Raw genomic sequence first — 12,948 nt, 5'->3', positions numbered from 1 at the left:
CAGAACTGTGTCGCTGACTCCTCTCCGTTTCTTTTTCTGTCAACAGAAGTGGCAAGACCTCAATGTCGTCAGCAGTTTACTCAAATCCTTCTTCAGGAAACTTCCAGAGCCGCTCTTCACCAACGGTTTGTCCCAACATGTCACAACAGGCCGGCCACGCGCAACTCACTGCCGTGCATTCATATCAAATGACTGCATTTAAAAGCTCTATTTGCTCCATTTCACTGTCATTGTTGTTGTGTTTTTTTATGTTCATATATACAGGACTGTCTCAGAAAATTAGAATATTGTGATGAAGTTCTTTATTTTCTGCAATGCAATTAAAAAAACAAAAATGTCATGCATTCTGGATTCATTACAAATCAACTGAAATATTGCAAGCCTTTTATTCTTTTAATATTGCTGATTATGGCTTACAGCTTAAGAAAACTCAAATATCCTATCTCTAAATATTAGAATATCATGAAAAAGTATACTAGTAGGGTATTCAACAAATCACTTGAATTGTCTAATTAACTCGAAACACCTGCAAGGGTTTCCTGAGCCTTGACAAACACTCAGCTGTTATAAATCTTTTTTTTTACTTGGTCTGAGGAAATATTAAAATTTTATGAGATAGGATTTTAGAGTTTTCTTAAGCTGTAAGCCATAATCAGCAATATTAAAAGAATAAAAGGCTTGCAATATTTCAGTTGATTTGTAATGAATCCAGAATGCATGACATTTTTGTTTTTTTAATTGCATTACAGAAAATAAAGAACTTTATCACAATATTCTAATTTTCTGAGACAGTCCTGTATATATACTTTTGTATATACATTAATAATAGTAATATTTTTACATAGTAATTCTACTTTGTTGCCCTTTCTTTTTCCCCTTCCTGTGCATGTACCTGGAGAGCAATGGGAAATCCTTACATGGCCAATAAAGGTGATTTTGACTGAATTTATATCTTGACAGACAAATACAACGACTTCATCGACGCCAACCGGATGGATAGTACATCAGACCGACTGAAGACCATGAAGAAACTGGTACGTATTTGTGTCTAGTGTGTGTGTGTTTGTGTGTGTGTGGGGGAAGACGTCTGGCAGCTTCAACCGGTTTATCAATATTGTAATTCTTCTGGTTTTTATTTCACAGATCCGAGACCTTCCAGATTACTACTACCACACTCTGAAGTTCCTGGTTGTTCACCTGAAGACTGTCGCCGACACCTCAGATAAAAACAAGGTGCGTGAAAGACGGTCTGTGAATGAAATGAGAACATAATCGTGCATCACTGGGATATATTTGCTCATAATGTATTTTGACGTGTAGATGGAGCCCCGGAACCTGGCTCTGGTGTTTGGCCCGACTCTGGTTCGGACATCTGAAGACAACATGAAAGATATGGTCACGCACATGCCCGACCGCTACAAGATAGTAGAGACGCTCATCCATCATGTAAGAGCACCGCAACACACACACACACACATGTGCAAACTACTCATACTCTTCTTCAAGATAAATATTTCTTTCTCTCCATGTCGTTCTTGTAGTGCAACTGGTTTTTCGCTGAAGAGCAGGACAAGGATGAGAAGGTATGCGTCCCGTATTGTTTCTTTAGACTTGCACGTTGGAGACGTCAAAGCACGACAGAGAGAGCTATTTCAAGATCCAGTTGAGTACGTGCGGTCGCCCTGAGAACTTTCAAGCGATGTGTCGCTTGTGACTTCATTATCTGAGAATCTTTACAAGTTGGTGTGAAATATCTATAAATCTGAACTGTTTTAATGCATTATTGTGCAGAAAACATAACAAATTTTGTTTTCAGAAGATTGTCCTAAAAAGTCCCTTAAGAAAACATTTGCAACTTTAGATTTGACCTTTTGGTGCCCTTGTGGTTGAGAGCACAGATAACGTAAAACAGTTCTGTGCGTCTTTTTTAAAAGCCTTATCTGTAAAAGTCCCCATTCAAAATGTCAGTGTATACATTTATAGTCTTGCACACTGTATGAATCCCCAGTTTTCCGTCTTCTAACCAAAGAGGCAGTAAATCACAGCCTTTCTTCTCGTGTCTCTTCCGTCCAGACGCCGGTGGACACGGAGGACGTGCAGCCCGCCCCCAACATCGACCACCTGCTGCCCAACATCGGCAGGACGGCGCTGCTCGGGGAGGCCTCAGGTGAGCCGCTGACTGCTCAGAGCCAATCGCCTGCTAGCTCTGACCGAGCCGTCCAATAGCATTAGCGTAGATGTAATCGTAACCCAAAATTAATGCTGCTTTCCATTTCATGCTGGAAGAAAGGAATTCCCCACTCGTGTATCATTATTACAGCGCGTGCTCTCGTCAATGGAGGGGGAACAAATCTGGAGGATATTATCAAGTTAATTAGAAGGTCTGAGTCTTGATTCTCACGAAAAAGACGTCAACGAGTCAGAAAATGAATCTTGTTCCAATGAATGTGTTTTTCAGAATCTATAAAAACGACTAAAAATGACTTCAGATTCCTCGTCAGATCGAGATCACTCCTTGGAAGTGTGTCCCAATTTAAAGCCGGAATTCCCTCATTTCCAACAGAACTGGAACGCGGCATAAGAAATGAAAGTCTGACGTCCGTTAGTACTCGGAGTGTTTCTGTGTTTGATAGCGTGCCTACACTTCCTTTCCTTTCTGCTGACCTCTTTTTTCCTCCCCACGTTGCTCATCTTTCACTCTCTCTGTACGTTTCTGCATTTCCTTCTCTTAGCTGAGCCTGTGGAGCAGCCACTGCGGTAGGATGGGAACTCCCCTGGCAATATGTGTGTGTGTGTGTGTGTGTGTGTGTGTGTGTGTGTTTGCGCGCGCAACCGAGTCTGTGCATCATATTGTGAAAGTGTAATAATGTGTGTATGTGTGGGTGAGAGAGAGGGTGTTGGTGATGGTGATGGTGTGTGTATCCATGGTCTCATCACCCTCCTGAGAGTCAGTGTCTCCCTCTGTGTCAGACGGAGGCCGCTGTGAGAACATGTCACTTCAGTGTGGCCCCGGTCTGACTCTTGCATTACCGGCGCGTTAAAGCTGCTGCATCTGACACTGGAGTGTAAACTGTGGTCTGTCGCTGAGAGACAATTACCTCACTAATGGCCCTTTGCTCTCCACTCATCCTACGCGCAGTTTCAGTCAGCGTCGTCCAATCACCAGGCTCCTCCTGTTCCACTTACCTCTGATGGGACTCTAGGTGGCGCCGTTTCAATGCCCCAATGACATCAGAGATATAATCTGATTTGTTCAGTAGTGGCTCACACTTTCACCCTTCCTCCGCGGTTTTGTATTTTCTTGATTGAGGCCCAAGCCAACAGCAAAGCTAGCTGGCGACGTCCTTCTGGAGACGCCAACATCGACATTTACCCAAGGGACTTTACAGTCTGGATTCGGTTGAGCAAATATTCTAGAAGTGACCTTTCTAAGTAAGAAAATGTAGCAAGAGAAGATCATCTGTGATATATTTAGTGACCCATCAGATTCTTTCCACTGTTTTGTCATTGATAAGCTGTTACCAGAAATGGTGACCGATTCTCATGAAAGGTCCCAGATTTGAATAACCAACATAGCAGAAACGGATGGTTCCTGTCGAGCGTTTGTCTATAAATAGCAATAAAAAGTTCATCCATGTCTCACATAGACTTAGACGATTGGTCAGTTATCAAAATTGCTTTTTGCTGACTAATTCACTAATCAAATAATACACTTTGACCATATAACTTTTTTAAAAACCTAAATATATAATTGTGTGTGTGTGTGTGTGTGTGTGTGTGTGTGTGTGTGTGTATTTGAGCGCTGTGAAGCAGAACCTTTCCCTCGAGGACCCTTTGACATGAGGACTTTAGCAGTCAGGGATCAAACCGCCAGCCTTGTAGTTAAAGGACGAGTCGTTCCACCCACTGAGCGAGACCCGCCCCTCTTCTGTGATTGGCTGCTTCTGCTCCGAGTGGAAGCATAACAACAAAAACACTCGTGAACTAGAACGGGCACTCGTTAGAGCGCATACCTTCGCATATCACAAGATTCGGCATTGAATTATGAACATTTTGGCATTAGTTGCATGGCAATTGGATAAAAATTGACCGTGCTATGGTAAAAAGAAGATGTTGACCTTTTCTTGACCTTGACCTTTGACCCGATTGATCCCAAAATCGAATCAAATGGTCCCCGGATAATAACCAATCATCCCACCAAATTTCATGCGATTCGGTTTAATACTTTTTGTGTTATGCGATTAACACGCATACAAATAAATAAATAAATACACGGCGATCAAAACATAACCTTCCGCATTTTCAATGCGAAGGTAATAACCTGAGCTTGTGAAAACCAAAGAGCTTTCATGGTGATGCACGATATTGGTCCACCATCTAGAAAGAGCCACACAAGTTAAACTCGATTGATATTATTCTTGTTGCTACATGAAAAACAATTCTTTAAATGGCCGCCACTCGGGCCGAGCCCCGCGTTTCTCCACCGACTGCGACAGGCAGAAAAACAGCTTTCATCCTGCATCGCCGTGTTGGTGTTGTGTTTCTTTACACCGTGGAATCAAAAATAATGTCACGCCTCTCAACGCTTCTTTGACTGATTGATGTCACCGGTGTGTTTCTGTGATGTCATCGGTGTGTGCCGTGGTTTTCCTAATGCCTCCAACACCAAACCCTGCTTTCCCGATCATTGTTCTTCCTGCACATGTGTGAATCGGCGTCTTTGTCCCGGGGTCACGGGGTCACGGTCAGAGGGCACAGAGGAAGGCCGGCTCCTTCAAATTCAGGAGAGGAATTTGTCTCGTTATTCCAATTTCATTTCGCAAATCAGGAAGAGGAAATAAAAGCGGAGAAACGTTCAAGTATGTCGCGCTCAAGTCACGCCCCCGTCGGTGATGTCACAGCGGCTGCTTTTTCCCTTGACGGCGGGGAACAAAACACCGGCTGTGACATCAGGGTTTGAAGTGTAACTTGAAGGAGCAGTTAAAAAAACTAAAGTGCTGATCCCACCAGCTGCCTCTGTGTCCTCCACCACGACTGCTCTGGCCTTTGGTCAACTTCCATGCTTCTGACCCACTGATGCTGTTATTCTCTTTTCCCCAGACTCAACCAACAGTGACTCAGCGAAATCAAAGGTAACATCCTTTAACATGGCTCAAGGTTACTCTATCCCCCCCACCCCCCCACACACACACACACACACACACATGGTTAAGACATATAGAGTGTAAGCTATCACAGAGTCACAGTGACGTGTTCTGTTGTTGCTTCTTCCTGTTTCAGGGCTCTTGGGGGTCAAAGAAAGACCTCACACCCAAAGACTTCCTGACGCTGTCCATCATGTCGGCTGTTGCGGGCCGGAAGCGCAGGAAGCGGCAGAACGCCCGCCGCGTGGGCAGCAGCACCGACGACGACTCCGAGCACGAGCCGATCAAAGCCGGACACTTAGGGCCGGAGGAGGAAGAGGAGGCGATGTCGCCCGTGGGAGACGTCGCTCCTCGAGCAGAGGGAGAGGAGGATGAAGACGAAGAGGAGGAAGATGAGGAAGTTGTGGCAAGCGGAGCGAAAGAAGAGGTCGGAGAGGAGGCGGCGGTCATTCCCTGTCGGCCGTGCTGTGAAGAGGAAGAGGAGGCGGGAGGAAGGCAGGCGGCCGCGTCGCTGCGCGAGGCGAAGGGGCCGCCGTGGAGAGCGCCGGACGACGCCCGCTCGATCGTCTCCGGTTACTCCACCCTCTCCACGTTAGGCCGCAGCCTGGGCTCCGAGGGCCGGGGGGACGACGCCGACGACGAGAACAGCGAGCTGGTGAGCGAGACGGACAACGAGAGCGGCTTCGCGTCGCGCTCCCTCACCCAGGAGCGCCCGGACAAACACCCGGTGGCGCCCGCCGACGCGCCGCCGCCGGCCGCCTCGAGCAGCTTCCTCTACACGCACTACAAGCCGCCGGTTCTCTCCCCCACCAACCTGCTGGACCCGCCCACGGCGGACAGGAGTGAAGGAGGCGCGCGGTCCGCCACGCCGGCGTCCGGCTCCTTCTCCTCCTCCTCCGCGACGCACAGACTGCACTCGCGGCCGTCCTTCAACTCCCACAAGCTGATCCAGTGCGACACTCTGGCCCGGAAGAAGCTGAAGGGCAAGGCGCGCTCTCTGGACCTGTTGGAGCTGCCCGGGGCTGCGGCCGACGGCGCCGGCGCCGCCGCCGGTTCCGGGTCGGACGGAGCGCCCCGAGCGAGGACCTCGAGGACCAACCCGTCCTCGGGCAGCAGCCAGGACAGCCTGCGCCTGGCCCGGCCCAAGCCCTCCCTGCCGCCCAGCGAGGCCGCCTCCTTCGCCCCGACCGGCCCCGGCGGCAGGTCTCTGGCGGAGCAGGTCCGCGCTCGTCTGCTGGGCTCGGCCGACGACCTGCGCCGGGTCGGGCTGCGGAAACCGCTGTCGCCGGAGACGCGGAGGAAGAGACGCGCCTGGCGCCGACACACCGTCGTGGCCTCGCCGACCGAGATCTCTGACAAGAGGCCCGTGCTGACCGTCGGTGACTTCCCCCTGTCTCCCGTCACTCAGAACCAGGTCAAGACACCGGGGCTGCCTCGGGACGCAGACGGGCTCGAGCAAGGACTGGCGACACGTCAAGCACCCACCTCCAGATTCCACCAGTATCTGTGAGCCCAGCTGACCCCACGCTTCACTCCCAGAACACCAGGCCTCTGCACGGGGGTCCGGGCCGAGCCGCCGACTCCCTGCAGGTCAGTCGACCGGCAGCAGCGGGAACAGGGTCGGGGGTTAGAGTCCCAATGACCAGGTTCTTTAAGAGCAGCCCACTCTTTTATTTTTGATGAGCTCCATTTGCATGGCAAGGGGTTTTCCAGTGTTGCCAAATCTTTTTTATCTTATTTAATTTTTTTAAACGTGTGCTTTTATAGAAATAATACAGAACCGGGACAGAGACGTGAACCCTCCTTTGAGGAACAGCCGAGCGTCCTCCTCTGCCTTCCCGCTCACGGGCAGCATAAGTTAAAGGGTCGAATCCCGTCAAGCGACCAGAGACGGATGCTGAAACGCAACGTCCCTCTGGTTGTCGTGGGGATGGTGCGTCTTATCAAAGTGGGTTTAACGGCCCCACACACACTTCTGACGACAAACCGTTATTGGTCAGTTTTAAACTATTTCAAGAGAGCGCCACTGATTTTTCACATCAGTCTTTGTCACGTGTTCCTCCTCAGACCAGAGACACTGTACTCCCTCATTTATACTCCAAGCAACCGTCGCCGTGGTTACCGACGCGGCGTACAGTCGTCTCTCTCTACCTGTTAATAATGTTTATGTGTGTGTTTGCGCAACAATATTTGTGATCATGTCTGAGCGTGCAGGTGTTTGTGTTGAACAATTTTGTAACATTTGTACAAAGCCTTGTTAAGTTAACCTTGTAAATATAAATATTATGTTATCATATTTGTTTTTCCTTTTTTTTATGGTTTACAAAAGTGCGTACAAGTGCACAAGTCATTTTCGTTCAAGATGTTACTTGAAATGTTTCCCTTAATATATATATATTTTTTGTTTTATATTCAATATATATATTATATATATTTTGTATTAAAGTAACAAAAAAAAGTACTTTTATTGTTATTTCATCCGGGTGTACCTGTTCACAGGAGACGAGGTCAACTGCTCCTCACGTCCTCGTCGACGGCCTTCCTCTCTGATACTCAGCACTGTGCAGAAACACCTTTTACCTCATGAGATACACTCTTATAAATAAGTATCTCTGGGGATTGTACTTCCAACAATGTTGCATCAACATGTACACAAACTATCCAACAACTACATGTAGCGAGGAGAGAAGACATCTGGTCATTATTCTGTCGCGTCGGGCAGCTCCGTGATGGAGGAACTCCTTTGTGTTGTTCTTCGTGTCTGACAGCGGAGCGACGCCTCTCCAGATCTCTGCTCATATTTACTGAGCTCAAGACGAAGTGCGTCCCCGCTTGTAAAAGAGAAGCCGGGCGCTGTTTAACAGACTGTTAAACATATGATGTAGCGGCATACAAACGGATGCATTTTCATTTTCTGTGGTAATCTTTGTGTTTTCGTCACATCCCCTCCGAGAGTTCACCCGTCTGCGTGTTCGTGACCTCGGGGTGACACGAGGAGGAGTTTCCATAAGGTCAGGCGCTAATAAATCATAACTGACTGGGGAAACCTCACAGTAGAGGAAACGAATACGGAATGAATCTATTGTTGTCATCTCTCGCCATCACAACAGAACACAAACAGGAGGTTGGACTTCCTCGGTCACAAGACTTCTTTCCATCTGACCGATTGAGACCCCGTGAAAAACGTAATAATAATGATAATAATAATAAATGATAAGTTATCGTCTTGTCTTACCTCAAGATTCGTTTTACAAGTGCCTGATTTCTGGAATGTGTTTTTGTTCTGCGGTGCCATGTTGGGTTCTTATCTTTCCGTTTCCTTTTGTTGTTTCTGGGTCTCCGCCCCTTCTCTCCTGTGGTTGACGGTATAACTAAGGCACTGACCCAAAGATGTGCACATTTAATACAAGCAGTCGAACTGAAACAATTTTTCGAAACGCACACTTTAAGCCAAGGACATGTCTATGCACTCTTTGCCTTCGACACAGGGCATTAACAGCTGTTACCGAGCTGCTCAGAGGCATAGTGCTCTCTCCACCGCCCCCTGCCTAGCGATCCACAGTGCGTGAATATGGTACACCTAACGAGCCCTGCTCTCCGCCGGCAGTAGGTCACGTCAGACGACATCTCTCACAGATGAACTAACAGCCGATGACGTCATCAAAAACGGAAAACTCAGCAATTTGGCGTCGATGTCTGACATTTTTTACCTTATGTTTCATTGTTGTATTTTAAAGTCTTTTTGTACATACTTTCTTAATATGTAACATATTGTATTGTGTACATTTGGAATTGCATTTTTTTTGGAGTATAACTAATATGAAAATGACTGGACTTGAAAGGTCGTCCACCCGAAACCATTTCCCTCACGGATGTGTGCTTTAAAGCAAGGTTATATGATGTAAATAAACAGAACTATGTTTAAAACTCATTTCTTACTCGTGTTTGGTTTTTGTGTGTGATGGTGGGCAAACGTGTAGAGGGGGCGGGGCTGTAGGCTCTTTAGAGTAGGAGCTATATGGCGCCCTCTAGTGGCTGAAGCTGATACTGCCACCCAACGGAAAATGGAAGGAAACTACACTAGATACACCGTAACTACGAAGACTTGTGTTTCTAGCCTACAGAGTTTTAATATTCATGTAATCTGTGAACATTAGCTGCAAGTCTGAAAATCTACTGAAACGTATGATCCTTCTAGGAATTCAGAGCTTTAATAAACACAGTTTATGCAGCAGATTATTTGGTTTTTGTGAGGACCAGCACAAAAACAATGAGTCTCAAGAGTGGCATAAACCCATTTTGCATTTCCTCTCGCAGAAACATCCACGCGAGATTGAACCCGGAGTGGGTTAACCTTTCTAAAGAGCATCTCCATCATACCCCATCCCCCCTTCTGCTCCAGTGCGCGTGTTCTCCCTCGGCGGGTCGCGCTTCCATGAGAAGCTTTGCGACTGTTTGTATTGCTGACAAAAGCCACGTAGTTTCACAGGGCGGCTTCCTGCGTGTGAGAGCTTTACGACACATGACAACACAATTTCAAAAAATTTATTTGAACTTTGTTAACACACAACTGGTAAAATATTCACTCTGGAATTACTTCTGTAAAACAGTGTTTGAAAGCTGACCCAATTAGCTGCAAGTCATTTATTTTTGTTGGGAGGAAATTGCAACATATACGATTTTTAAATTCAGAAAAACGGAACAGCATATTAGTTGGAACAAACAAAATATGATCGTGTTGTCAAATACATTCTCTTTATAAAAAGAATCTTATTTTTGAAATATTTACATGTCTTCTTGGAAAAAACAAACAAACTGGACTTCCTTACAGTCCGAATAGAAAAGAAACGGAAAGTATTGCAATGCAACAGACTATCCGTCCAAAAGACAAACTGATTACAGGAAGAAGAAAAACCGGACTTTTTTATTTTTTAATAGTCCCATAGTTTACCTTTTTGAAAAGGTGAATTGTGTCCTTTAATTGGTGTCGACTTGGCCCCTGTCATCGCGCAGCTGGTTCTGCAGCAGCAGCTCCGTGTTCTGGGCCCTCAGTCTCTCCAGCTCCAGCTCTTGGAGCCGGACCAGGGAGCTCTCCACCGTCTGACCCGCGGGCTCCGCGGCGCGCTGCAGCCGGTTGTTCTCCTCCTCCAGCCGGGACATGCACTTCTCCAGCTCCAGGTACTCCTGCACCAGCTCCTGCTTGGTCATATTCTGCAGGCTCTCGATGTGGTACATCTCGTAGGTCTCAGAAAAGTCTCTCTGGAGAAACTCCCCACCTGCGTTCCCGGGTCTCCCGATGCCGTCGCTGCCTCCGCCGCTGCCGTGGTCGTCGTCGTCCTCCTCGATGTTGTCGAACAGGTCCTCCTCGCTGCCGGTGTCCTCCATGCGGATGCCGACCCCCGAGGGCCTCCTGACGCCGGTCTCGGTCTTGAGGTCGGGCTCCTCTCGGTCGTGCTCGTCCATCAGGAACTGGGTGGTGTTATACGGGGCCACCGGGAGCCCTTTGGCGAACATCTCCTCTCTCAACCGGGAAGCCCGGGCCGTCTCCTTCTCCTCCAGCGCTTTCCTTTCATCCCAGTTCAGTTTGTAATAAGGCTTCCAGCTGCGCTTCTTCTTGGAGGTCCTGCGCCGGTGTCGCTTCTTGCCCAGGCGCGCATCGAAGCCGGTGTCGGAGTCGATGTGACTGTCCTCCTGCGCCTGGTTCAAAGTCTCCTCCAGCGGTCTGTCTTCGCCGTTTTTCTCCAGTGGGTTGTTGTCCCCGACATGCCCCACATTAACACCGGGCTTTTGGTGAGGCTGAGCTGCAATCGGGGACTTTGGAAGCACGTTTCCGGCTGCTAAGGCAGGGCACACCCCCCTCGGTCCGCCTTTCCTCTGCCACAACTTGTCTGTGTGGATGTCTCCACAGTGCTTCTGGTCTCTCTGGCGCCCCCTGCTGCCGTTCTCTGGTCTAGCACGGCTTCTGTCTGGGAGATGCTCCAACGCGTCTACGCTGCTCCCACCTGATGGACTGCCTGAAGTTTTCAGGTGATGGGTCTGCTCCATCGGCTCCGTCATCCTGAGGTTCCGCTCCGATGGATCCGCTCTAGCACATTTTGGATGGTGTTCTCGTTCTCAAAACTGAGCTTTAAAGTTCGTTGAAATACGTCAAACTAAATTTAAACAAAATATACGTATTCCAGAAATCACTAAAGAAAGTTAAAATGTAAAAACAAACTCTCGCAGAATAAAAGTAAACTTCTGGACAGTAAACACTTGTTACTCCTCAAAGGGTTTGTCAGAGCAACTGTCGCTAACTACCATTAACTGTTTCGCTGCTGTCAGGACTATCGTTCACCGGGAGACGACGTTTCGCCGTCACAACAGTGTCCAGTGTGATACTAAAGAAGAGGGAGCTCGTGTTTATATAGGAGCTCCGCCTCTAGTCGTGCGGATGCAGCTGTTTGTAACACCCGTTGGATTGTGGGACATGTGGTTTTCATTTCGATGAAGCACGGTCAGAGGCCTCCGCATTGAACTACATAGTCCACAAGTCCACCATAACTGATGAGTATGTTAACCAATCAAATGGTAGAGACTTGAGCACGATAGGGTCCACCCCTCTCTTATTTGATTGGACAAGAGGATAATTTTGCTGTTGCTAAGCTTAAAGTATTTTCTGATTGGACAGCCCAATTGTCCATCAAAAGTACCTAATCCACACCAAGAAAGCAGTCCGGAGCATTATATGGACGGTACTATCTACAATTAAAGGGGTAGTAAGAAAAGTGAAAACATACAAGTTACATGAAATACGATAGAATGACACAAGATGATACATGTAATAGGAAAAGAGTATTATATACGTAGGATCAGTAGGGCTTACTTTCATTTTCAGACCACACAGTCTTACGCCGAATAAGTAATACAATGAAAACCCTCCTGTATTCGAAGCAAAATGGAGAAAACCTCTTACGGAAACTAGTCCGTGTTGAATGTTCACACTGGAAAATAACTAAAAACAGCTTACTTCCCAAATACAATTATGTGTAATGTCTAGTGACATACAAATGCGTCGTTTTGACGGCAGTTGGGCCATCTAATGAATCTGTATGCATATCCTGTGTGTTGTGCGGAGTGATACACTGTCGGCCATGGGGTTCGGGTGAACTCTGGAATCAGCGTAAACAATCGGCATTTATTGTCAAGCTGCCGCTACGACCACAGCTCCGAGCCCATCGTTGTTTAAGGGTGGGTCCGGCGAGCTCACACTTGCTCAATAATCCTGTTATCACTGGACGAAGTGGTGTCGTTTAGTTTTGAGTATTTCTGCGCAGCCCATGTTCTGAAATGCAGCGTTAGATTTACACTGTCGTGTTAACAGCGAAGGAGAAGCTAGCTAGCTAACGTTAGCTACGCCGTGTCGCTGCCTTAACCGAACACTGTCTTAATTCATAAAGTGTGTCGCCAAACGCACTAATGTTACGACCAAAATAAAAGTATATGCGATGTCGCAAAGCCCGTCGTGTCTTGTCATAAATAGAGTCGGTGTGTTTGACTCAAGCGCAATACTGTACATAACGCCATAGTTTCTAACGCTAAAAGGAACTAAATTACCACGAACGGTTGATCCGTTTCAATTAAAGTGTTTTCGGAAAGGTTTCACTTTGGCGACAGAGCGACAGAAAACATGCAACAAAGTAAATTAATAACACCACGAGTTACAAACATAGCTACCGTTAGCCATTTGCTAACTAGGCCGTTGTGTTTATATTGGGTCCGTGTAAATGCTGGAACGTAATGTTACCCGTCAGGTTAACAACAC

The 12,948-nt window shown here is 47.2% G+C and overlaps 2 protein-coding genes across 7 annotated transcripts in view; one reads left to right on the top strand and one right to left on the bottom strand.

The window, feature by feature from the left end:
* arhgap23a (Rho GTPase activating protein 23a) overlaps positions 1 to 9,075 on the top strand; it is a 64,748-nt gene extending 55,673 nt beyond the window's left edge. For all 6 annotated transcript variants that reach the window (XM_056406699.1, XM_056406697.1, XM_056406694.1 and 3 more), the window contains 8 exons: positions 47 to 125; positions 961 to 1,034; positions 1,144 to 1,233; positions 1,321 to 1,446; positions 1,542 to 1,583; positions 2,074 to 2,167; positions 5,101 to 5,132; positions 5,281 to 9,075. In XM_056406699.1, coding sequence (XP_056262674.1) covers positions 47 to 125; positions 961 to 1,034; positions 1,144 to 1,233; positions 1,321 to 1,446; positions 1,542 to 1,583; positions 2,074 to 2,167; positions 5,101 to 5,132; positions 5,281 to 6,654 — 1,911 coding nt within the window. In that variant the 3' untranslated portion in view covers positions 6,655 to 9,075. The remainder of the gene's footprint in view (positions 1 to 46; positions 126 to 960; positions 1,035 to 1,143; positions 1,234 to 1,320; positions 1,447 to 1,541; positions 1,584 to 2,073; positions 2,168 to 5,100; positions 5,133 to 5,280) is intronic.
* A 600-nt stretch (positions 9,076 to 9,675) lies between these two features.
* hexim1 (HEXIM P-TEFb complex subunit 1) lies at positions 9,676 to 11,516 on the bottom strand. Its single transcript, XM_056406987.1, has one exon. The coding sequence runs from the start codon at positions 11,199 to 11,201 to the stop codon at positions 10,122 to 10,124; it is 1,080 nt and encodes a 359-aa protein (XP_056262962.1). The 5' UTR covers positions 11,202 to 11,516; the 3' UTR covers positions 9,676 to 10,121.
* Positions 11,517 to 12,948: the final 1,432 nt, after the last annotated feature.

This window comes from Pseudoliparis swirei, chromosome 23, assembly GCF_029220125.1.
Source record: "Pseudoliparis swirei isolate HS2019 ecotype Mariana Trench chromosome 23, NWPU_hadal_v1, whole genome shotgun sequence".
In the NCBI taxonomy this organism is placed as follows: domain Eukaryota; kingdom Metazoa; phylum Chordata; class Actinopteri; order Perciformes; family Liparidae; genus Pseudoliparis; species Pseudoliparis swirei.
This window is presented reverse-complemented; position numbering and strand designations above follow the sequence as displayed.

Coding starts and splice junctions, on each gene's coding strand:
- hexim1 (XM_056406987.1), bottom strand. CDS start 11,201: ATGACGGAGCCGATGGAGCAGACCCATCACCTGAAAACTTCAGGCAGT.